Source organism: Dysidea avara, chromosome 13 (assembly GCF_963678975.1).
Source record: "Dysidea avara chromosome 13, odDysAvar1.4, whole genome shotgun sequence".
NCBI classification, from domain to species: domain Eukaryota; kingdom Metazoa; phylum Porifera; class Demospongiae; order Dictyoceratida; family Dysideidae; genus Dysidea; species Dysidea avara.
Window position 1 is genome coordinate 8,021,907 of NC_089284.1, and position 25,718 is coordinate 8,047,624.

At 40.3% G+C, this 25,718-nt stretch overlaps 2 protein-coding genes and 1 long non-coding RNA gene across 7 annotated transcripts in view; 2 read left to right on the top strand and 1 right to left on the bottom strand.

The window, feature by feature from the left end:
* On the top strand, positions 1–13,058 carry LOC136242794 (scavenger receptor cysteine-rich type 1 protein M160-like). Of its 5 annotated transcripts, none has more exons than XR_010694643.1 (33): positions 1–252; positions 430–744; positions 876–1,211; positions 1,268–1,456; positions 1,504–1,674; positions 2,955–3,144; positions 3,203–3,360; positions 3,462–3,782; positions 3,827–4,168; positions 4,225–4,557; positions 5,238–5,399; positions 5,457–5,630; positions 5,887–6,057; positions 6,172–6,486; positions 6,553–6,888; positions 6,999–7,187; positions 7,235–7,405; positions 7,627–7,816; positions 7,881–8,038; positions 8,458–8,778; positions 8,831–9,172; positions 9,226–9,558; positions 10,275–10,436; positions 10,483–10,656; positions 10,715–10,885; positions 10,999–11,172; positions 11,276–11,446; positions 11,497–11,673; positions 11,721–12,074; positions 12,128–12,307; positions 12,545–12,667; positions 12,726–12,811; positions 12,860–13,058. XR_010694643.1 is itself a non-coding variant. In XM_066034274.1 (33 exons), exons 2-33 carry the CDS (start codon positions 441–443, stop codon positions 12,877–12,879), a joined length of 7,002 nt encoding a protein of 2,333 aa, XP_065890346.1. In that variant the 5' UTR covers positions 1–252; positions 311–440; the 3' UTR covers positions 12,880–13,058. The 5 variants fall into 5 exon arrangements, 4 of the variants coding, with proteins under 4 accessions (XP_065890346.1, XP_065890345.1, XP_065890348.1 ...); XM_066034274.1 differs by having other exon boundaries at positions 311–744; positions 12,545–12,671; XM_066034273.1 differs by having other exon boundaries at positions 12,545–12,671.
* LOC136242809 (uncharacterized) overlaps positions 10,794–25,718 on the bottom strand; it is a 20,313-nt gene continuing 5,388 nt past the window's right edge. Inside the window, exons 2-4 of the long non-coding RNA XR_010694644.1 lie at positions 12,145–12,299; positions 11,851–11,985; positions 10,794–11,783 (exon numbers count right to left, since the gene is read on the bottom strand). This is a non-coding gene — a long non-coding RNA (uncharacterized lncRNA). The remainder of the gene's footprint in view (positions 11,784–11,850; positions 11,986–12,144; positions 12,300–25,718) is intronic.
* Positions 16,010–25,718, top strand: part of LOC136242795 (uncharacterized) — a 37,677-nt gene continuing 27,968 nt past the window's right edge. Inside the window, exon 1 of the mRNA XM_066034278.1 lies at positions 16,010–16,239. Coding sequence (XP_065890350.1) covers positions 16,181–16,239 — 59 coding nt within the window. The 5' untranslated portion in view covers positions 16,010–16,180. The remainder of the gene's footprint in view (positions 16,240–25,718) is intronic.

Here is a 25,718-nt window from a genome sequence, read left to right on the forward strand (position 1 = left end):
GTTTATAAATCTGCAAAGCCTAGCTGTGTTTCCGGTATTGCTGTATTGTTATTGTGTGGGGATACGTGGCTCATAGTTATAGGGACAGTTAACAAGCTATTCTACTCTTATTGACTAGATAGTGAGTGGGGTCATTTCATTTTCAACTGAAATTCCTCTCGAGATCACGCCCCCAAGCCAACAAACCGGAAATGGCCAGCTCGTTTGCATACTTCTCATTGTGCGTGCTGATCCTTGCATGGTTCACCAATGGTAAGAGTGGTAGATAGATAGAATTGTATGCGTGGAGTGTATGCTGTGTACTGTACAGCACAGTGGAAGCTCTACCCACTGTTTCATAAGGTGGAGGGCATTATCAAACACAGCCTGTGTTTGGCACTCCTCCACGTGACAACTAAGCTGTAATATGTATCATCAATACTTGTCTAGCTCAAGGACTGATGTACCCATTGCGTCTATTCAGTGGGAGCGACCCATTTCTGGGAGAGCTACAAGCATACGTCAATAGCACATGGAAGCCAGTGTGTTCCCAATTATACATGAACTCTGTAACTGCAAATAAGATTTGTCGAAGTCTGGGATATAGGATAGCCATAAGAACATTTGAGTACACTTACAATGGTAGTGACGCGGCATTTGATGTCATATACTGTGATGGAATATCTAATGATTGTGCTTTCACATCACATACACAAGGACAGCTGTGTAGATCCTACAAAGCCAAAGGACTTGTTTGCTCAAATGGTAAGACTATTCATTAGTTATGATGGTGGTATGCAATTTGTGTGATACCTGAATAGCCAGTAAACACTCTAATATAACATTCAGCAATGACATTCCTGACTGTTTTATTAGAGTATTTGGTTTGTTTGTAGATGTTTCTGTTCATCTTGTGAACAACATCACTAACAGCTCAAATGAAGGGAGGGTGGAAGTGTATTACAAAGGAAAGTGGGGGACAGTTTGTTATAGTGATTTACCAACCTATGCTAATGCCAGAGTGATATGTAGAGAGTTAGGTTATCCTGATGCCAAGTTCACTACTGAAATACTATCATTTGGAAATGCTTCCAGTGATCAACCAATCTGGATATTCAATTTAAGATGTGATGGCACTGAGGACACCATCCTGGACTGTTTCCTGTACATGTGGGAGACTTATTCTTATTGTGTTAATCATGCACATGACCTGGCAGTCTCCTGTTTGGAAAGTAAGTTATTAGTAGTAGCAATTGAGAGAAGTATTCCTACTGTTTTATTGCTTTAGCTAGTGATGGTTTACCGATATACCCAGTGAGGTTGGTTAATGGTAACAACACTTTACTGTGGTATGGTAGAGTTGAGATATTTTATAATGGAAGTTGGGGGGCAGTGTGTGACACTGGCTGGGGATATGAAGAAGCTAATGTTGTATGCAGACAACTAGGATTTAGTGGAACTGATTCTGCAGCTCTTTGTGAGTTAACATCATAATGTTATGGTGTTGTTTAAGTTGTTTCATAGCTGACAGTGTGTTTGGTCAGTTACAAGGGACAATTTGGATGGATGAAGTGACATGTCTTGGTAATGAAAGTGGACTATCTCAATGCCAATATGATCGATGGGGTATACCTATCGGATTTGGCTTTGGCTACTGTCAACATTCTGAAGAAGCTTCTGTAGTATGCTCAAGAAGTAAGTCAGATTGCTGTATACTTGCATAAAAAACATGGTCATTGGTTTCTAACTTGCAAGGTATTTTTTGCAAGAAAGCGGTTGCAATATTTTGTGCACACTTACAAGGCCTTGAAGAAAGATATATGGTGGCTCACCAACTTCTTTGGTTTGTATATATGGCAATATTACTTTGATACTGTACTGGTAGTACACTGATATATCACACTTTAAATCTTTTATTTGAATTCCATAAATGCACAGTTATTCCAGTACAAATGAATATTGGAGAATCAGCACCACTGCAGGAAACTGTTATTGAAGCATTGGTAAACTTTTGCTAGCAGTCCTATACATGTAGATAATCAGGGCTGGTGCAGAGATAATATCACTAGCAGAACAGGAGTAGTTAATTATGTATTGCTGATATAAGGCATTTTCTAACTTGAGAGATCCTGTCAAATTTGAATAGACTCAATGGTATAACCAGTATATCTATCATTGAGTGGCAATGTAGTGTAGTTGTATACGTAGCCAGAAAATCTTAGAAGACAAGGCAAACCTGACCACTCTATTAGAATTGAATATAGATGACTGCTCTATTAGAATATCTTGATCTTCTGCAGTACTGAATTCTCTTCTTTCAAATGCAGTTTTACTGAGGCAACTGCCTTGGTTGCCTTAATGGTGGCTACAACACTGTTAGTGCTACTCAAGCATACATTTACGTACACCATTGCTTCAATTTCTTTACTATCAATGCACTCGACTAGACATTGGGTGGCCTGCAGTTCGAATCCTGGGTTAGGAGGGATTTTTTTCCTTTCTTTGGCCCTTTTCTGTTTCACCTTATTGTTAGCTAGGTTAAGTAATCATTTAAAGTCTCCAGTTCTTGTTAGGTTAGGTAATCCAAACGCCGCAGCACATGTTGCTGTCAGACCTTCAGTGCTGGTCACTGTAAAGTACTACTAATAATAAATACTTAGGTTTAAAGGAAGAAAATCCGTCCCTCCCGGAGGAGACTGAGTGTGGCGCTCAACTAGACATTGGGTGGCCTGCAGTTCGAATCCTGGGGTAGGAGGGATTTTTTCCTTTCTTTGGCCCTTTTCTGTTTCACCTTATTGTTAGCTAGGTTAAGTAATCATTTAAAGTCTCCAGTTCTTGTTAGGTTAGGTAATCCAAAGGCCGCAGCACATGTTGCTGTCAGACCTTCAGTGCTGGTCACTGTAAAGTACTACTAATAATAATAATGCCTTTTGTTCTTAATGCACACATTTGATCTTTTCCTTATTGTCCGACAGACTCCAGTATGTCAGAACAGTTTAATGTGAGGCTAGTTGATGAAGATGGTAACACAAACACTAGCTATGGTAATGTACAAGTGATGCACCTTGGATTATGGGGCAGTGTCTATAATACTTACTGGCAGTTTAGTGATGCTAATGTTGTGTGTAGACAACTGAACTATGCCTATGCCTTAAGAGCTACAAGGTGTGTGGTGGTAGTGTTAAATGTATTATAGCATGTAATAAATTATGTGTGTGTATAGTTTTTCAAGATTTGGTGCTGGAATTACACCAGTGTGGATGAATAGAGTCCAGTGTAATGGCACTGAAGCTTCTTTAAAGAATTGTGGTTTTCCTGGATTTGGTGTTGTTCCTTTACGTTTTCGAGTTGATCTTTTTGCAGCTGGAGTGGTGTGTTTTAGTAAGTATATGTGTGTGTGTACGTGTGCGAGTGTGTGTGAGTGTGCGCATGCTTGTGTGTGTCACAATAAGTTATTATGATGCATTGTGCATTCTCTCCAGACCAAACAGCTCCACCCAACATAAGATTAGTGGGAGCGGCTAACAATCTTGCAGGTAGAGTGGAGGTGTACTACAATCACCAGTGGGGTACAATATGTGCTGACAAGTGGTACATCAATGCTGCTAGAGTGGTGTGTCATCAACTGGGTTATTATGGTAGTGAAGTAATGGCTACATTTAGTACAGGAGCTACAACACAACCAGTTTGGTTGAGTGGTATAGAATGTAATGGTGAAGAGAAGTTTATCACTGACTGTGTCCATAATAATTGGGGGAACAACAGTTGTAGTCATGAAGAGTATGCTGGTGTAGTGTGTTCTGGTAAGATCTTTGTGTATCAGCACTCATTTATGTTCATGTTCTAGAGAGCAATCTCAAAATCCCACTTCGACTTGTTGGTGGTGCAGGTGGTTACGAAGGGCGTGTTGAAGTACTTGTCAGTGGAGTATGGGGTACTATTTGCTACAACACTCTGCAGATAACTGACGGGAATGTGATGTGCCGTCAACTTGGGTACCATGCATCTCGTGATCTTTACATTACCACCCACTTTGGTGCAGCCAGTCCAGACATACCGATCACATTTGGCTCACTATTATGTATTGGAAATGAGTCACAAATCAGTGAATGCAAGGCTATAAAAGAAGGACATCCTCCACTTAAATATTGTACTCATGCTAACGATGATTTAGGATTAAGGTGTTATGGTTGGTGTAAAATATAATATGAACTGTTGCAGTAAAGTTACACTATTTTATTCCAGATTATGATCCAGCCGATGGTTTCCCTATTAGACTAGTAGATGGTCCTACTAATAACACAGGTCGTGTTGAGGTGTACATTGACAATGAATGGGGTAGCATATGTGATGATGGCTGGAGCAGTGAAGATGCTAAAGTTGTGTGTCGTCAATTAGGCTACCCCAGTGAGGGTGCAGTAGCCATCAATGGTGCTTATTATGGTGAAGGGAGTGGACCAATTGTACTATATCAGGTGGAGTGTAAAGGAACAGAAGATACAATAGCTAATTGTTCATTTGGTGGACCATTCCATACTAACTGTTTTCACACAAAGGATGCTTCTGTCAATTGTACTGGTTAGTTCAGTCAGTGTAGCAGAACTTTGTGATAGACTTTTCAACCTGAAGGCTTTAAAAGTTTACCCTGTATATTGACTAATATAGTTCTATACATGTTAAGTGCAGGTGGCTGAAAGAAGGAAGGATAGGAATACTTTAACCCCTCTCACTGAAATAGATTTAGAATGGGATGTTTTTAAAAAAATCAACAGAACAGTAAAATGCTCTAATAAAGCATTCAACTTAATGTTACAAATTCTGCATACTCAGTCCTTCTTAGTTTCTGTGTGTTGTTCGTAAGCAACCTTTTAAAATCTACTATACTATAGCATAACATTTTGTGTTTTAAAGCCAAGTCAAGAGTAGCTGTAAAACCTTAATGAATATAATGCTCAGGTGGCATTGCTTTCATTTATCACTACCCTAGGATTTTAGGGAATTTGTAGGGATAGCTATATAGGCGCTTCAGTGCTTCGACACTCAATTCACACTGCCTTTAAAATTCTTCCTCAGAACATTTTGTAGCTGTGATTACACTGGGAAAAACTAGTGTGCCTTCTGGATCCCAAACACTTGATTTACTAGTGTAAGAATTTAGTATGACCTTAGCAAAGAATGCACTGTGTTGTGTTTGTGAACTCACTCATTTTGTAGAAGATTTTGTAGAAGAAATTTACAGTTAAAAAATTTTTTTCAAGTCAATTGTCCACCTGTAACATTTCCCAATGGAAAGTTCACTGGAAGTTTTGGTCAACTAATATTCTCATGTGATGATGGCTATAGACTAACTGGTACAATGATGTTAACATGTATATCATCTCCACACCCTCACTGGGATCATGATGTACCAGTCTGTAAAAGTGGGTATTTGAATTCAAGTATTTAGACATTTGCATGTATTTATAACTCCACACTAGAAATATGCTCCAACCTAACTGCTCCTATACGCGGATCTTGTGACAACGGATGTGGAGGATTAGCTGGTGATATAGTAAACTTTAAATGTAGTCCACCTAATGTGTTAAGTGGACCATCCCAACTATACTGTATGATGAATGGTACCTGGAGTGGTGCTGTACCTAAGTGTGTTGGTAAGTGAGCATAATAGCTACCGTAATTTGCTTTTTTTTTTCATTGCAAAATAAATTTTGTATGCAAAACTTGTACAAAAATTTCTTACACAAACATTTTTATGTAAGATCAAACTACTCTAATAGAGCAGTCATTCATGTAAATCATGCAAAAATATTTTTACACAAAAATTTTTATTACAAAAAAATTTTGCACGAAAATAAAGTGAATTACAGTATTTAAATGATATCTGTAATTCTGTTCCTTGCTATACAGCAAGTTGTCCTGAAATCACACCACCATTTCATGGCTCATGTGATCCCTGTGTTGGTAGTGAAGGTGACATAGTACAGTTTTCATGTGGTGGAGGTTATCAGTTGAATGGAGCAACTAGTACAGTATGTCTTAACACAACGCAATGGACCAATGACCCTCCTCAGTGTACTGGTGAGTGACATACAAGCTGGGCTATGTAATTAAATATCCAGCCTGTTTGAAATATGGTATACTGGTATTATATTGGTATTAAGTGTGGTATTACACTTTATTTTTTTTGTACAGTTCTGGTACTGGACTTCCCATTGCATCTGTTTAATGGAAGTGTCCGATATCAAGGAGAGCTACAAGTGTATTTTAATGATGTTTGGAGACCTGTGTGTTCTCCGACAAACATGGATTCTGTAACTGCAAATAAGATATGTCAGAGTCTGGGATTTAGAGTATCCCTGAACACGTTCGATTACAATTACACTGAGAATAATGCAATATTTGATGAAATATACTGTAATGGATTTTCACAGTCCTGCACCTATAAGTTACATGCAGAAGGTCAACCATGTGATTCACTCCTTGCCATGGGCATTGTTTGTTCAGATGGTAAGATACAAACATGCATGCCTGGTTCACAACTTATATAACGCTGAATGTCTTCTACTCATATAGATTTTTCTCTTCGTCTTGTGAACAACATCACTGATCACACAAATGAAGGAAGGGTGGAAGTGTATTACAATGGGGAATGGGGGACAGTTTGCCACAATGGTTTCCCTTTCATTAACAACCATAGAGTGATATGTAGAGAGTTGGGTTATTCTGATGCGAGGGTGACCACTGAATTATTGTGGTTTGGTAATGCCTCTGATGATCAACCAATATTGATGTCTGATGTGTTGTGTAGTGGTACAGAGGAAACCATACTAGACTGTTTCCTGTACACCTGGGAGGCTACTTCACACTGTGCTGGTCACTCACAGGATATGGCAGTATCTTGTTTACAAAGTAAATAAATAATCGGTATCAAATTTATTATATTCAGCAAGCTATCTATTTTCTATTGATATTATATACAGTGTAATTACAATATGTTATTGGAGTATTTGCTATTTCAGGAGACGATGGTTTACCGATATATCCAGTGAGGTTGGTTAGTGGTAACAACACTTCATTGTGGTATGGTAGAGTTGAGATATTTTATAATGGAAGTTGGGGGGCAGTGTGTGACACTGGCTGGGGATATGAAGAAGCTAATGTTGTATGCAGACAACTAGGATTTAGTGGAACTGATTCTGCAGCTCTTTGTGAGTTAACATCATAATATTATGGTGTTGTTTAAGTTGTGTCATAGCTGACAGTGTATTTGGTCAGCTCAATGGAATGGTATGGATGGACCTAGTATCTTGTTATGGTAATGAGAGTGGACTATCTCACTGTCAACATGCTGGATGGGGGGTACCCAATGATAAGGGCTTCAGCTATTGTGAACATTCTAGAGAAGCTTCTGTGGTGTGTTCTGCTAGTAAGTTAAGTGTTTAGTCTCATCACACCAAACCCTTACTCAAGAAATTGACAAGAATGCTTATCAATTTTTGGTCATATGCATACGTAAGTATGGGTAAGTACACTTGAGGAAGGGTCTGAGTGAGCCATGTTGGAAAATTGCTTTACCAACAATTTTATCTTCACAAGTATATAGCACAATTGATGTGTATGTAATCTCATTGACTTATCATCCCACAGACTCCAGTATGTCAGAACAGTTTAGTGTGAGGCTAGTTGATGAAGATGGTAACACAGGCACTAGTTATGGTAATGTACAAGTGATGCACCTCGGATTATGGGGGAGTGTCTTTGGTACTTACTGGCAGTTTAGTGATGCTAATGTTGTGTGTAGACAACTGAACTATGCCTATGCCTTAAGAGCTACAAGGTGTGTTGTGGATGGTGTACTAGTATTTAATGTATTATAGCATGTAACAAACTTTTGTGTACAGGTATTCATCATTTGGTGCTGGAATTACACCAGTGTGGATGGACTCAGTCCAGTGTAATGGTACTGAAGCTTCTTTAAAGTTTTGCAGTTTTCCTGGATTTGGAGTCACTCCATTGCAAACTAGCATTGAATATAATTCAGCTGGTGTAGTGTGCTTTAGTAAGTTTGTGTGCGTACGTGCGTGTGCGTGTGTGTGTGAGTGGTGTAGTGTGTGTGTGTGTGAACCCTTGAGAAAGAAACTTTTCTCACATTACTCCAGTCAACACCAGCTGTACTTATAGGCACTTGCTATTACACTAGGGACAATAGCCAACTTGTCCATGCCTCACTGAATGAGTAAGCCTAGAGGTAGACTTTGTGTACTCATACCTTCATCCATGAGAACAAGTATCTATCACTGGGTTGGAATGATTGCTACTAGTACAATAGCAATAGCAGCTAAAAGGCTTTGCTTTATGTGAGTACATGTGCATGTGTACATAAGTCCAGATGTGTGTGTGTGTAGTGTTGTGAAATGATCAGTACGCATACCTATATATAACTTATCATGCAAATCATGTGCTTAAAATATTATGCAGACCAAGCAGCTCCACCCAACATAAGATTAGTGGGAGGGACTAACAATCTTGCAGGCAGAGTGGAGGTGTACTACAATCACCAATGGGGTACAATATGTGCTGACAGGTGGTACATCAATGCTGCTAGAGTAGTGTGTCATCAACTGGGTTATTATGGTAGTGAAGTAATGGCTACATTTAGTACAGGAGCTACAACACAACCTGTTTGGTTGAGTGGTATAGAATGTAATGGTGAAGAGAAGGTTATCACTGACTGTGTCCATAATAATTGGGGGAACAACAGTTGTAGTCATGAAGAGTATGCTGGTGTAGTCTGTTCTGGTTAGTAAGCAATCTCTATAGTTACTTATTTAAATTGGTATTTACAATTTAGAGAGCAACTTTACAGTTCCAGTTCGACTTGTTGATGGTGCAGATAGCTATGAAGGACGTGTTGAAGTGCTAGTCAATGGGATATGGGGTACTATTTGTGTTGGTGGACCACAAGATGTTGATGGAGATGTCATCTGTCGTCAACTCGGACATTACGCGTCTCGTCAGTTGTACCTGGCCAGTGAGTTTGGTGTTGCCAGTCCAGACACACCCTACATATTCTGGGGACTAACTTGTACTGGAAATGAATTACAAATCAGTGAGTGTGATGGTATAAGGTTAGGCGATGCTCCTCTCATATCCTGTAATCATGCTGAAGATGATTTGGGAGTGCGATGTTATGGTATGCACGGGAAATATAACTACTCTAAAAATCTCATGCTGTACTTATTTTAGATTATAATCCAGCCGATGGTTTCCCTATTAGACTAGTAGGTGGTCCTACTAATAACACAGGTCGTGTTGAGGTGTATATTGACAATGAATGGGGTAGCATATGTGATGATGGCTGGAGCAGTGATGATGCTAAAGTTGTGTGTCATCAACTAGGCTACCCCAGTGAGGGTGCAGTAGCCATCAGTGGTGCTTATTATGGTGAGGGGAGTGGACCAATTGTACTATATCAGGTGGAGTGTAAAGGAACAGAAGATACAATAGCTAATTGTTCATTTGGTGGACCATTCCATACTAACTGTGGTCACTCACAGGATGCTTCTGTCAACTGTACTGGTTAGTTATGATCTTTTAACCAACTTGTAAAGTAGAATTTAAACTTGCTTGTCTTATGCAAACAAATTTAATAATGCATTTTACAAAACTCAGAACGCTTTGCACTTGGAAACATGAACTGTAAACTAAATGTGTTTCCAGTAACCATAATCGATGATTGTCTTATAAGTATTACTGTACTTGTGCAGATAATATATTTTGCAATCTAGTGGCATTTCACTGCACAAGTATCAAAGAATGTCACTGCACAAAGAATGTCATGTACTTCATAGATGTGATAGGCAATGGGTACTAGCCATGTCAAGCTACATCTTTTAGGATTTGTACAATGTAAAGCATGTGCTTTCTAGGGCTGTTTTTGGGGAAATTCCCCCTCCCCTACACATGCACAGAAGACAATTTGGAAGGTTTTACATTCTGAAATCAATTCCAAGTGCATTTTCATCCATTGGACCTTCTATTAGAGCAACTGACTGCTCTATTAAAGTATTTATACAAGATCTAGGTGGGCTGACCCCCCAGGTTGTTATGCTGATGCTCTTGAAGGTAGAAATTGTGAGCACTATAATATATAACCTAACATCTATGAAAATGTAAGCTGGTATAGTAATTTAGAAATTTTCACGGTGGCTGTAAAGTGTTGTGGTGCAGACATTATATTTTTGTGGGTGCTTACATTCCCAGTGTACATGTAATGTCCTGCTTTTTTCATCTAGTCAATTGTCCACCTGTAACATTCCCCAATGGAAAGTTCACTGGAAATTTTGGTCAACTAATATTCTCATGTGATGATGGCTATAGACTAACTGGTACAATGATGTTAACATGTATATCATCTCCACACCCTCACTGGGATCATGATGTACCAGTCTGTAAAAGTGGGTAATTGTTATGCATTTATATGTGTTTACAATTACTTGCTAGAAATATGTTCCAACCTAACTGCTCCTATACACGGATCATGTGATAATGGATGTGGAGGATTAGCTGGTGATGTAGTAAACTTTAATTGTAGTCCACCTAATGTGTTAAGTGGACCATCCCAACTATACTGTATGATGAATGGTACATGGAGTAGTTCTGTACCTAAGTGTGTTGGTAAGTTGGTGGAATGAGTATAAATATAAATTCTATAATTGTGTTTGTTGCTGTATAGCAAGTTGTCCAGAAATCACACCACCATTTCATGGCTCATGTGATCCTTGTGTTGGTAGTGAAGGGGATATGGTACAGTTTTCATGTGATGAAGGTTATCAGTTAAATGGAGCAACTAGTACAGTGTGTCTTAACACAACACAATGGACCAATCACCCGCCTCAGTGTACTGGTGAGTGCCTTATGAACTAGCTACTGTTGTGTAGACTCATTGTAGTGCTGGAAAAGTCTAACAAGATAATTTATTTTATGTGGTTTATATTCACTGCTTCTTGCGTCATGTAGCAATTTGTCAAGAGTTTATTCATCCAGTTGGAGGGTCATGTGTCCCCAGTTGTTCTGGTGTAGCTGGTGACAATATTACCATCCAGTGTGGTGATGGTCATGTCTTACAAGGATCCTCCACCGTGACATGTCAGCAAAATGGAACATGGAGCAGCTCTATTCCTATTTGTGTTGGTGAGGCATTTGAGTGTGCACATTTAGAATTATCACAGCTTTGTAAATAACTGCTCTTCTTTTTCTTATGTGGTCTCTAAGTGTTTTACTATGCTTACTATAGCTACTTGTCCAAGTATCACTGCTCCTCCAAATGGACATTGTAAACCATGTACTGGCTTAGCTGGACAACAGATATCATTCACATGTGATAACCAATATACTTTAATTGGAACACCAAACATTACTTGCTTATCTAATGGACTCTGGAGTACCGCCATGCCAACCTGTACAGGTGAGTAGCTATGTGGAATGGTGGGATAGTGTAGCATAAATTTACAACAGCTAATTGTCCGGTACTTGATTCTCCAACGAATGGATCGTGTTATCCTGGAGACTGTAGTGGCTCTGTTGGGGAGACCGTCCAATTCAAGTGTCAGGCTGGCTACAAACTTGATGGGCTCCGGTCAATTACTTGTCTTCAAAATTCTACATGGAATGGCTCAGTACCACAGTGTAAACGTGAGTGTATAATTGATGTAAGGTTATTCAATTCATTGATGCCACAGGCATATGCAAAGATCTGTCAAATAGTGATGCTTTGTCTTATCATCCATCATGTACTGGGTCAGCTGCAGGAGATGTTATACAAATATCATGTGGAGAAGGGTATATGTTACGAGGTGTATCATCACTAACCTGTGGTGTTGATGGTCACTGGAGCTCTACTCCACCTTCTTGCATCAAATTATGTGATCCTATTAGCCCACCGGCCAATGGGACTTGTAGTTCTGTAAATTGTATTGGAGTTGTTGGTGATCAACTTTACTACTCCTGTAATGATGGGTTTACTATTAATGGAACAAATGTTAGTAACTGTTTACAAGGAGGTACTTGGGACAATACTCCACCATTATGCATTGGTAAGTGCCGAGTTACAAATATATGTGATCATATCAAAATTATTATTCTATAGTTATGAAATGTCCTAACCTCACTCCACCTGTTAGCGGCAACTGTAGCACACCAGGATGTCAGGGGTCTGTCGGTGACTCTATCTATTTCAACTGCTATAGTGGTTTTGATTTGGTTGGCTCAAGTAATGCTACTTGCATACGCAAGGGAGAGTGGACTTCACCAGCTCCTGTCTGCAAAAGTATGAAAGTTAAAGTGTGGTTATAGCTGCAATGAACCTTTAATCAATAATTTTTTGATTCCAAAGTGTCCATGGATTTTCTACAAATTTTCAGTGGCAAATATTTTTGATGAAATGTATGGTCATGATCAATAGTTTTGGTGTGTACTGGACAGAAGATTTTCAATGTTTTCTTATGGAACAATGCACCAAATTCACTACATAGTATACAGTATTGCATGTTTATTTTATACACAGAAATCACTTCGTCATCATCCAGTCACTCAAAGACGTACACTGGTGCTATTGCTGGAGGCACATCGGCTGTTATTCTAATGACTGCCGTGGTTGTTGGATTAGTTGCAGTATTTTGCTGGAGACGTAGGTACAACTGAGAAGTGCATCAAGTCTATACTTTAATTGTGGTCATCTTTTACAGAAAGCATAAAAAGTCTCATGGATTTATTCGCTTAACCACAACACTGTCCACCAAAAATGAAAGCTTCATCAATGAAGATGACATTGGTAATTCAAGAATACAAAAATTAGTTATTATGTTTTGTTTATTTGCAGATGAAGTTGACCTCCTATGAAATACATAACTACAAAATCGTATAAACAAAGCAAAGACACACACATTGATGTACATTCTTTTTAGATATGGTAACAGCTACACATTCACATGCATTGTATGGACATGCATAGATACGGAATTATATGAATGGTTATATGTTCTGGTTGACACATCTGATTTATTACTCCATCAAAAAGAATAGTGACAACTTTCATGTCAGGACATATAGGGATAGCAACCCAGGGGAAGGGGCTGGAGCCTCCTTATTGATTTAGTTTACTTGTTGCCCTGCATGGTCGGCTTTGCTAATTTTAAAAATTAGTATAGACTACTCTGATAGAACAGTCAGTAGAGCAGTTAGTGTGTAAGATTGCCCTCAGAATGGATCTTACTGATGCTGCATACATAAAGTGACTGTGTGGAACCATCAGTGTTAAGATTTTGATACTACACACAGTATTGTTATAAATATATGCAAGTGCATTTGTTTCCTAATTTCACTTGAGCATTGTGGGCAACATAATATTATGAAGATAGCTGTATAGTTTCCCTTTCTGTATAAATCATGTGTCAAACCTGTCATGACTTTGGGTGAGTTGGTGAGTGAGTGAGTTAGTGAACAAGAGAGCAATTGATTACAAACTGCTGGTAGCTATTGCATGCATGCATGCCAAATAATAATTAGCATAGCTGATATAACAAAGGAAAACTCAAGACTCACTGGCAAGTAGCTATAAACTAGTAGTCTATTGCTGTATGGCATGTGAGCACTATAATGCATAGATAATTGGCTCAAACCTATTAAGGTTATACTCATAGGCTAACTACAGTGGCCCTGGGTGACATGTGCTATGCGCCATGTGACGTTCACCTGGTTTGCAGATTATTATCCAAATAGCTACATAACTGGTAATTATCACTGCTATTATCTGGTTCACATGTGAAATACAAATACTACTGTAAATAGTTGTGTTACATTAAATAATATGGATTACTGGTATGAGGTAGCTAGTTGCTCGACTAGCAGACGCTTGCTGGTGGCCCGAAAGTTCAAGGGGGGTGATGACACTGTCTGGTTAGTTGTGGCTGTTACTGTTGTACTTGTAGTAGATGTTTTAAACCTGGGGGATTTAAATTGGGAGGTGGATCAGTGTTGACTGTCCAGTACAAAAAGTGGTCTGGCCTATCATATGGGGCTGATATAAGGGGGATAGGTTCCCGGGTGAAGGAACAGTCTGGTGATAATAGGGCCACCCAATTTTTGATTCAGAAGGTTGCCATTGGTGTTCAACGTGGCAATGCTGCTTCTGTAATGGCAACATTACCATCATCCCAGGACTGGACAGAGTTTGCCTCTCTGCCCACTGTTTAAGTGTTTATTTATATTATCATTCTCGAAAAAAAAAAAAAAATCACTAGGGCTATTCATCTCTGAAAGAGTTCAACAGTATTTCACATGCATCAATTACCCTAGATATTACATCATCACAACATTCATGCATCAAGTCCTACAACCATAGGATCTGAATCACAAAAATCAACACTCGTGATGCAGCTAAGTAGTTTGGAACTATTCAACTGCTTTACATAGTTGTGAACTTGTAGCTAGTTATCAATCATAGACTTTCACCGGTCATCCCCCCAAATTCCTGATTCACCCCCAAAGAAGAAATCCTAGAATAAACACTGAGTGTACATATATAAGACTGCTGCAGAGGGAGATAATCTGCATGGACTTTCTGCATAGTTCAGCCAACAATAAAAACTTGTTACCACATTGTTTAAACCATGAGCATGGCACTCCTACAGGAGATTCAACTGCTGCGTCAGACTTTTTGTGTTGCTGATCCCTTTTTGATTTTTGCTTGTAAAATGCGAATTGTGTAATTTTTCCTGTTGCCCAAGGTACACAGTTTTCCTCTGCTGGTTTAGCAAAGATGCATATATCTCCTAAACACACAGAATTCTTTACTGTAGGTAATTTTGAATTATCACATTGTGACATAATGATTTTACCACTGCTATTAAACGGCTGGTGTGCTCGGACTCTAAACAAACGATCACTTGATATTCTCTCATTTCCTGAAAGAGCCATACTAATGTTGTTTTTCTTATGAAGAGTTTTTCACTGTTATGAATTACTTCCACAAACTTTCTGTCTACTTTGGTACACTTTGAAGTACCACTTTCTTCATATAATGGAATGCAATGTGTAGAAGCATCCTGTGATTTGACTAGCTTTTGTTTCACACCTTGTTTGATTATTTTCTTCTCTTCAAGTATTGCAAGATTTTGCACAGATTCAGAGAGTTCCTCTGGTGGAATTGTAGGAAAGACATCATCACTAGGCTCTGCTGCTGGATGTAAAATAGAAGAAGTCTACATAGCTATATAACTTCAGTTTTTTATTCTGCCATATTTGAGCACAAATGTGTTGTCTAACCTTTGAGTTTTGCCAGCTAAGGTTCAGCAGGCAGGCACACTGTAAGTGTGTATTGTCTCCTAGTACCTAATGGATACAAGTGTACACCCTGGTCATCCCCTTGTACTTTTAGACCACCCAGAGTCAGGACTAAAATTAATATCTAACAGCCCATGTACTTCCCTAGGTGAAAGCTACCATACACAGATACAAAATCCAGTATAGCTAAATTTATATAGCTTGCATACCTCTTGAATGATTATTAGCTACTAAAGCTGCAAACAAATCAGTTGCTCCTTGTGAGGTCCACTGAAATCTGCTATGCTTATAAAGACTGAAATCTGAGCTGTAAATTTCACTGAAGCAGTAAAAAATGAAGACACTACAGAATTGTGGTTTCTAAGATTCCTTATATGTACAACACTTAAATGATTTCTATTATGTAATAGCTTGCATAGACATGGGGAATACAGATGATGTTACGATAACGGGGCGTGCGCTAATGAAAAGTCAGTGCCAAAAATTTCTGATTTCACTTCAAATTTCGAAATTAATTTCTGTGTGGTTGTACGAAATTTCATAGCGTGAGTGGCCCATCGTACTCCATGTACTCCTCAAAGTCTGAAGTTTAGTGTTGTGGCACAGTCATAGTCTCGTGCCCAGCCGGGCCCGCGCTAATGCGCATAATACGTATAATGACGTCAAAATTAAGGTGGTAGCCGGTTCATCATGTGATCCGTGATTTGATTTTACTGGTACGCTGACTTTTGTGTTGGTCTCGAGGTTGGTCTCGGTGTTGGTTAACGCGACGAGTGAAATAACGTTGGAAATATACTACGTGGTATTTAGGACCACGGTGGTGAACGAGATAGAACAAATCCGGCTGTGCAAGTCACGGATGGCGACAACAGCCGTGCAAACTTCGGAGCAATGCAAGGAGCAACTTCCTTTAAAAAGGTACGACTGATATAGGCATAGTGTACGCCGACGTGCTGATGTAGTGGCCTAGCACCTCCAATCCCAGCTAGTCGGTGTATGCACTGTGTGCTAGGGGGTAGAGTTGCGGCCCTACCTGGCTGCTGCTGTGTATGCTGTGCAAGTTTGTGCGTGACATGCATGCTAATGCAAGTTTGTTTCGGTCAAACCTTTCAAGTTCATGCAGTGTTTTGAACTTGTTAGCTAAGGCCAGGCAAACTTGATTACTTACCTCATCTATGATTGGCATGCTAGTAGGAGGTAATTTTTCAATATTCATTGTTACTGCATTTGTTGAGCAACAAGAGACCTTTTCTGTTCTGTAAAACAATAGTTGATTGATCTCATCTTGACCAACTTGGTAGTGCAAACTGTAGCTAGCTGAGCTAGTAAACAGAATTGACAACATTATCATAGTGAATCCTGAACAAACTTCCACAAACTGTAATTTGGAGTCATAACAATAAAAATTGCACGAATTCTGATTTGTCACCCACTTTTGAACAATCATGGATGAAGCTCAAAATACTGTACAGAAATGTTTCCTGAATGTAGCTATTGCTTGTAGTCATTTCTGTAGGGTTATATTATAGCTATTCTCAACGTAGAATGGTATGTAGATGTTCGCTGTATAGATTAGCTGCTTCCATGCCCACAAAATGTTAAGCAACTAATCTTCCATTTGTCTAATCTTCCATTTGTCTACCTAATATATTATTCAGTTTTATGTCCTTACCTCGGCTTCTACATGCAGAGATAGTTATGGTGGTTAACCCAGCAAAAATATTTGTCTCATTGTGCACTGTTTGACCCAGATTGACAATGTTGTCGAGTGTTTTATCTATCATATATATGTGACTGCCTCAGTTTTAGTCTCTAATATTTAGACCTATATATCTTATGTTTGCCTGCTCATAGTGGGTTCGAATATCTTTGTTTTATTTCTGCATATCACGTACGTTTGTTTATGATATGGTAGACATAAACAAAATCATTGTCATTTCCTCATTTAAAACATCTTCATACTTGTATTTGCAAATGGCTACAGGGCTAAAACTATACCTTGGTCAATTTTCCAATTCATGGGGTGAAAATTTTATGCCAAAGTCCAACTCTGTAGGCCAATGCAAATAAAAGTTATGCCTCAGTATGGTCACTGTACAAATTGATTTCTTTGCTCTTCCTATACTGTCTAGTGCTATAATTCCAAAACTACTCAGCATGTTAGGCTGGAAACTGTAGGTATAGTCAGGGAATATTATCAGATATGAGGTAAATCTGGGAATAAATTCCTTACCAAGAATTTTTTTTACCAATGTATTTGTAAAGGTGTCTGATGACATATTTCAAAAAGTTTAAACTCAACTCCTGTGGGGGAACCCGAGACAGCTGCTGGAACGTGGGGTACCCAAAACCGTATCATGAAAATTAAAGTTTAATTTTGCCTTGTGTGGAGTCAAAATAGGGGTTTTTCATGATTCTGAATTGAATAAAAGCATTTGTTTTGCATCAAAACCACACCTTGGTGGAAAAAGACCACACCCACTTTCCAGTATTCACAAGAACTACTATAGCTACTGATACTATACAATTTCAATTGTTGTAGAAAACGTAATTTAAAAATCTTCTGGTCCTTAAAGTTTTGTAGCAACCTTATCAATATCAACTGAGAACACTGAGAAGCCACACCATGTAACAAAGAAGTATGAACTCATTTATACACACATAACTGTGTTAACACTTTGTTTTATATTATGCAATCAGCACCATCTTAAATCATTTCTATGTGAATACAGATTGTATGTATTCAGGGTTATTTTTTAAAGTTATCTGTTGTAGTTTTTGTGTATAAATATGCTGTGTACTCTGTGCATTATAGTCCAGTCATTTTATGAAAAAAAAGGGGTCAACCTTAAACTAATTGCAACACAAATGGTTTCAACAGTTTCTAGCACAGAAAAATGTGCTCTATAACATATCAAAAGTCCTGGAAAATCCCATAAGGGGAAAGTGACCTTTTGCATGACCGTTTTAGCCATTTTTAGCAAAAAAAATAGAATTTGTGCTTTTATTTCAGCTGTACATTATCCAAACTATTTACATTTGGTATCAAATGATTGCTCTCACTATATGGAACAAGATGATACTTGTTTGGTATCCATAGCTTAATTTGTTCTAAAGTTGTCATCATTTTACTGGACAAAACTTACATTATTTAGTCCTGCCCATGCACTTAATTAAATTTTGGTTTAACCTATTTATTGCTTGTCTAATGATAGTTTTCCCATGGCAAGGGACATTTTTATAACAGAGGGTCATAATGAAGACGAAGGTGCATGTGTTACCATGGAAACCAAGAAATAGTATAGCTTTATATACAATTGTGACTGGATCTGCGAAAACCGGTCTTATCGCCCAAGACAGGAAGTTTGATTTTTTCACACATACACAAAGCTTTATGAATGCACTATCAAATTTCACTATCACAGTCAACCAGAATAAAGTGGTCTGCTTTTGCTAGCTGCCTTTTTCGAGCACAGTGGCGAGCCATACAAGTGGTCTGGGGCCTTGATGGAACCCAGGAGATGGTTGTGTGTGGCTGTACAGCTCCATGGTATTGGACAATGACCTGTGCTGTAAGTTTCCTTTCATAATGGTGGGAAACTTAGCTGTGGACTACTTCTTCAGTAGATGTTCTGGAAGGTAATAAATTGGTTGTAAAATATGTGAAAATTTGGTACGTGTAGCTACCAAGCTACATCACACTGAATATTTAAAACCGACCGGCATTTTTGGATACTTTTAAATGGGCGATAAGACCGGTTTTCCCAGAGACAGTCGCAATTCAGTTGTTTTCATTCTCTGTTGTCATGAAGATGGATTTAATTCTTTACAATTCCAAACCTGACATTAAGTTAGGTGCATACACAATGACATTGAAAATTGTATGGCCGTGATAGTGGAAAATCTATTCTCTTGTGTGTATAAATGGTAAGTTTCACTTCATTCAGTGTTGGTATTGTATGATCACGCGATAACTGGATGATTATTCCAACCCACAATCACACATACAGATTACATAAGACAACATGTGTTGCTACTACTAAATACTAATTAGATTACAATCATTGTGCGTGCATTAAGGTTCAGTTCCTACATCTCCCCCTCCCCCCACCAAGTGTTTGTGGGAGGGGTGTCAGAAATACTATAGTCATGACCAGCTTGGGTCTTCAATTAATCTTTGTGGTGGGTTGCGTGTACGTGAAGAACGTCTTGGGGGTGGGTTCTGCTGGGGGGTAGAGGTATCTTGGTTAGTGTCCATCGATGGGTTGACTGTGGGATTCATGGTAGAACAAGGAGGTGGTACTCGACGACGCAGGAAGCGACGATTTCTAACTAGGACACGGCCACTATGTGTCTTGATGTAGTATCTCCTGTGAGGACCGATTTCTGTGACAGTGCCATAGATATCCCACAATTTTGTTTGTGGGTTCTGAATGGCTACATTGGAGCCAATGTGAATATCTGGTAAGGGATGAGCATGAGTATTGTAATATTTAGTGGAGTCTTCTAGCGTATTAGCTAACTGCTTCTCGGCTTCAGCGGTTTTGCGCTGCCATTCTGGGGAAAATGAGCGCTGGTGTGCTGGGAGTGAATCTTGTACGGGATGTCCAAATAGCTTCTGTGCTGGAGAGACACCGTCCTTCCAAGAAGGTGTATTGCGGTATTGTAGTAAAGCCTTGCATAGTTTGTCTTCATCTAGAGTACGGCCAGTCCATGACGCACGAATCAACTTTTTCATCGACTTTACAGTGGCTTCGATTTTCCCATTACTTTGTGGGTATCTTGGTGTTGAGGTTTGATGTTGAAATCCCCATCTGCGTACAAAATCCTGGAAGGTCTTCGAAGTAAATTGAGGTCCCCCATCGGACCAAAAGATGTCGGGAATTCCAGTACGGCAAAAGGATTGTCTGACGGTAGTGACGAGGCGTGGTGCTGTTGTGTTGAGTCCCATAGGAACGATGGTAGGCCAGTCTGTACAACAGTCTACCAGGATTAGGTAATACTGTCCGCCATGTGAGCAAAAGTCCGCTGCTACCTCTTGAAATGGTCTGACAGGGGTTGGCTTACGAAGAATTGGCTCTTTGTGGTTAGATGGGAGGTGGTCTTGGCATTGTTTACAGCTGAAGACGATGTTCTCAATGTCGTTATCTATACCAGGCCAGTAAACGGTTAGGTGGGCACGCTGTTTGGTGCGCACAGCACCTTGGTGTGAGTCATGTAATTCAGACAAGACTTGTTTACGCATGCTGTTTAGGATAAGGAGGCGGCATCCATGGACGATTAGGTTGTCATCTACTGATAGATGTTCACGAATGTGCCAATAACGTCTTAATGGGTCTGGCAGCTGGCCGCGATGATCAGGGAATCCACTGAGGATTGTGCTGAGTAGTTGCTGGTACTCTTCATCGTTTTCAGGGCCCTGCGAAGATCTTGGAGGTGGGGGCTATCATGGCCATCATTAGTGATGACTCTGATCTCCCTGATAGACATTTCTGGTTGATTGCAGATGTCGTGCTCAGCAAGCATGTCCTGTGGTTGGGGGTCTGACACGGGGTTGCGTGACAGAGCGTCAGGTGCATCGTTTTGGCTACCCTTTCGCCATTCTGCAGTGAAATTGTATGCCATCAATCTGGTCTTTAATCGTTGGAGGCGAGGGTTTTCGACCTCGTCGAGGCGATGGCTGTTTAGGATTGGGATGAGGGGGTTATGATCAGTGAGAACAGTAAAATGCTGTAATCCAGTGAGGAACAACCTGCATTTAGACACGGCCCACGATATAGCGAGCAGCTCTAGCTCAATAACGGCATAGTGGGACTCGGTCTCTGTCAAGAATCGAGATCCAGCCTGGATAAGGGACCACTGTCTGTCTACTGACTTCTGCTGAAGTATGAATCCCAATCCGTTCCTGCTAGCATCTGTACACAGACGAGTGAGTTTCACTAGGTCAAAGAAGGAAACAATTGGTGCTACAGTAAGGGTATCTTTAGCAGCAGCGATAGCCTTATCATGTACTGGTGACCATAAAAAGTCGTTCTTCGTACTCAGGAGCGGTCTCAGTGGGGCCAATGATGTGGCAATTGAGTTGGTGCACGCAGACAGTTGATTAGCCAAGCCAAAGAATGAACGCAAGTCGGTGCGGTTAGTTGGGGTTGGGAATAACGAGATGGCGTCTGTGATCGTGTGGTCAACCTGGTAGCCATCTGCAGACAAGATGAATCCTGCAAAGGTGACCTTTGTCTGATGAAATTTACATTTAGCTAAATTAAGTGCAATGTTTTTGTCTGCACAACATTTCAAAAATGCACAAACATGTTCTGTATGGGTTGCAGCATCACTATCATAGATAACTATGTCGTCAACGATGTGACGGAAACCATTGAGCCCTGTAAACGCTTCAGCCATGCGGCGGTCGTAATGCTCGGAGATAGATGAGATCCCATATGGTGCACGGAGGTATTTGAACCGCCCAAAGGGAGTTATGAAGGTCGTCAGCAACTGGCTCTCACTGTCGAGTGCACATTGGTGGTATCCTTTCATAGCGTCAAGCACTGTAAAATATTTTGCATCACTTGCGGCAATGTCTGCTACTGCTTGGGCTGGTGTTATAGACTGGTAGCGCTCGCGTTGGACGTACCTGTTCAAACGTGATAGATCGACACACATCCGAATAGACTCGCTATTCTTCTTAGGTGTGACGACAATAGGTGCACACCACTCCGTCACCTCAGTTACAGGAGCTATGATGTTCTGTTCCTGCAAGAGATCTAATTCAGCTTTAAGCTTGTCACGAAACGCAAATGGGATTGATCTTGGTGTGTGAACACAAAAGGGTTTGACATTTTTGGTCAACGAGATGTGGAACTCTTCACCATCCATGTTGCGGATTATGCCATCAAATACTGTTGGAAACTCCTTGCTGAAGTCAACGACTGGTGAGGGCTGACTTGTACTGGTAACCTTGATGGTGGGACATGATGAAATATCCACGGTAGGTGCAGGATGGGGGTAATGCTCTGGGAGGATACCTAGGCCCTTAGAGGCTCTCCATGATATTAAGGCTCCTGACACCCCAGGGTAGATGTGGATGTCATCCTGGTATTGTTTGTCGCCAAGGCGAAGGGTGACTGGCAGTTTGCCAAGTGGTTGCATTGTTGAGCCATTCACTGTTTGTGGTGTAATTCCAGATGGTGGAAGGTTGTCTACGTGCTCACCCAACCGTGTCAGTATCTCTCTACCTGCTGCTGATATATCGGCACCAGAGTCGGGTAGCATCTCAATGTCACTCGATCCATTCAAGGAAGAGACATGAATTAGAATGGTCGGTGCAGCATCATTAGTGGTTACATGCTTGATATGGGGCAATGATAACTGATCCTCTGTATCAGCACAAGTGATGGTCTTGATGCGTTTGGGGGTGGTCGCTACAGGCTGATATGGTAGCTGAGTGTACTCTGATGGGGGCAGTTGTGGAACATGTCTACGGAGTGGCTTACTACGGCATACTTTTGCGAGGTGGCCAACCTTTTGGCAGTTGAAGCAAGTCAAGTTGTATGCAGGGCACTGTGTACGACCTGCTGGGTGGGGTTTGCCACCACATCCTGAACAAGGATTTGTGCTAGTGGGTTGTCTGCTGGTGTTAGGTTGGTAAAGGGCTGATATGGACTGGCATCTGTCAGAGATCTCTGCACGCTGCTGTTTTGCAGCCTCCTTTGCTCTACACTTGCTGATGGTTGTGGTAAGGGAGAGATCGCTTTGTTGTAATAGGTCTTCGACTATTTCACCATCGACTAATCCTTCTATAATCTGATCTCGTATGTTTTTTTGAGCACACGTCTCTGAGCAGAAATTGCATGTTTTCACAAGCTCACGTAGTGACACGAGATAGTCATCGAATGACTCGCCAGGCTGTTGAAAATGCCTGCGGAAATTCCTACGTTCGACGGTCTCATTAACGTGACCATCAACGTGACCATCAACATAGCGTTTCAATGCAGCAATAGTGAGACTCACCTTTTTTCTATCGTCCTCTGACAGTCCGAGGTTCTGGACGATTGTGAGGGTCTCACGGGAGAAACAGAGGGTCAGCGCCTGTACTTGCTTTTCGTCCGATTGATCAGTAAGTCCGGACAGGCTGGAGTAGCAGTCCCATTGGGCCTTCCATGCGGCGAAATCTGTGCCTCGATCCACTTGAAGATCGAGCTTTGGTAAGTCACCTTGTCGGAAGGTAAAGGTAGCCATTGTTCTTCCTGTGTGGCGGGAACGAAAAACTCTATACGGAGAAAAGGGAGCGAGAAAAGACGTACAAGTATGTAACTGTCACCTTAACGGGTGCCTCTAACCGGCACCAGGGAATCGGTAGTTGGGCTACGAAGGGCGAAGGATGCGAACTGTTCGCAGCGCCATGTATGATCACGCGATAACTGGATGATTATTCCAACCCACAATCACACATACAGATTACATAAGACAACATGTGTTGCTACTACTAAATACTAATTAGATTACAATCATTGTGCGTGCATTAAGGTTCAGTTCCTACAGGTATCTGTGTCATCTTCTTCATGAATTGAAGTATCTGAGTTGGTGCAGCCTGTTCCCTTGCAGTTGCCACAAACAGATACAAGAAGATCAGTATCATCACCAACTAGCACAGTGTCTGCTACTCTAGCTAATTCTACTGCTTTTTGTACATTCATCACATCAGCATCTCCTGAAGCATGGTATACTTTACAATTTCTTTCCAAGAAGTAGCTAAGCATATTAATGAACTGCTGCTTGTTGGTGCTGTTCAATAAAAAAGTTCCCTTCTTCATGTTCAGCTTCGTATCTTTGGTGAATGACACATGAGAAATCATTAACAAAAGATATGGTACATCTGTGGAGGACCAAAAGATGCTCTGGAATGGCTGTGTCATTCACCAAAGATACGAAGCTGAACATGAAGAAGGGAACTTTTTATCAAACAGCACCAACAAGCAGCAGTTCATTATTATGCTTAGCTGCTTCTTAGAAAGGAATTGTAAAATATACCATGCTTCAGGAGATGCTGATGTAATGAATGTACAAAAAGCAGTAGAATTAGCAAGAGTAGCAGACACTCTGCTAGTTGGTGATGACACCGATATTCTTGTATTTGGTTGTGCTATCATGCCCGCTTGGAATCATACAACATATTTTTCAAACCAGAGCCAAAGAAAGCCACTATTAAATGGATAAAATTGTCATGTCCGTGGTAGTGGAAAATCTATTCTCTTGTGTATATAAATGGTAAGTTTTGCTTTCATTCAGTGTTGGTATCTGTATCATCTTCTTCATGGATTGGTGTATCTGAGTTGGTGCAGCCTGTTCCCTTGCAGTTGCCACAAACAGAAGAGCATTTCACATTGAATTTCTTGTAAGTGCATCTCATGCTGTTGCAGGCAGTGTGGCAGTTGCATCTAATCATTTTCAACAGCTCATCTAGAGCAGGTGATAAATCAGTAGTTAACACAGGCATCAGTTTTCCATCATAGTCGTTCCACCCCCATGCAGTTGGCTGCATTTCACTGGCATCACCGTTCCACTCTTGTATTAGGAAATATACACGGAAACTGTGATATGTACCAGCAGCTGAAGTAGGTGGCAAAGTTTGTGGAAGAACAAATGTAGTACTTTTAGCTACCTATTCACAAAAATGCTTCTAGCGGAGAGAGTTCATTCCTTCCTTTAGATTTCTACTGCTTGCTCTCCTGCAGCCATGATGTCATTTAGTGTAGATGTTGCTGCACTGAACACTTTTGCCTGCATTTGAAAGTGTTTACTGGACTTTACCTTTCCCAATGCCATATAGCTGTGTCATCCAAGTATTGCATGCAGGAAGAGAATATTGTAGTGTATTTCAAAGCCAAGTTTCTCTTTGATAACAGTTATGTTCCTATTTTTTTCTTCCTAAAAATGGCTAAAACGGTCATGCGAAAGGTCACTTTCCCCTTATGGGATTTTCTGAGACTTTATCTGTTATAGAGCACATTTTTCTGTGCTAGAAACTGTTAATACCATTTGTGTTGCAATTAGTTTAAGGTCAAACCATAAAATGACTGGACTATTAGTCAGTGTGTGGTAATAAGACAACTTGTCTGAAAATATCTTACTGCGAAGTACTACAAATTAACATGAAGATGAACATCCACACTGTGGGTGCAGTACCACTACATGGTTGATGTCATCAAGATCTTCATCAGAACTGAAAGGCTTGGAGACTACAATGGGCACATTTCCTTCATTGTTACCAAGATGCTGGACATCTTTTCAGCCCATCATCAGTATGCCAAGGGTGCACAACTGTATTGCCAGCTGATGAAGCAACTCGAAACTTCAAAACCTTTGAAAGTTTTACAGCCCATGGGAACCATGTTGTC

What these genes read in the sequence shown, in the direction of transcription:
- LOC136242794 (XM_066034273.1), top strand. Translation starts at nt 192, where the DNA reads ATGGCCAGCTCGTTTGCATACTTCTCATTGTGCGTGCTGATCCTTGCA. An exon ending in TTTAGGATTAAGGTGTTATG is followed by an intron (nt 4,169 to 4,224) that starts GTTGGTGTAAAA and finishes ATTTTATTCCAG; the next exon opens with ATTATGATCCAGCCGATGGT. An exon ending in TATGCCTTAAGAGCTACAAG is followed by an intron (nt 7,817 to 7,880) that starts GTGTGTTGTGGA and finishes TTTTGTGTACAG; the next exon opens with GTATTCATCATTTGGTGCTG.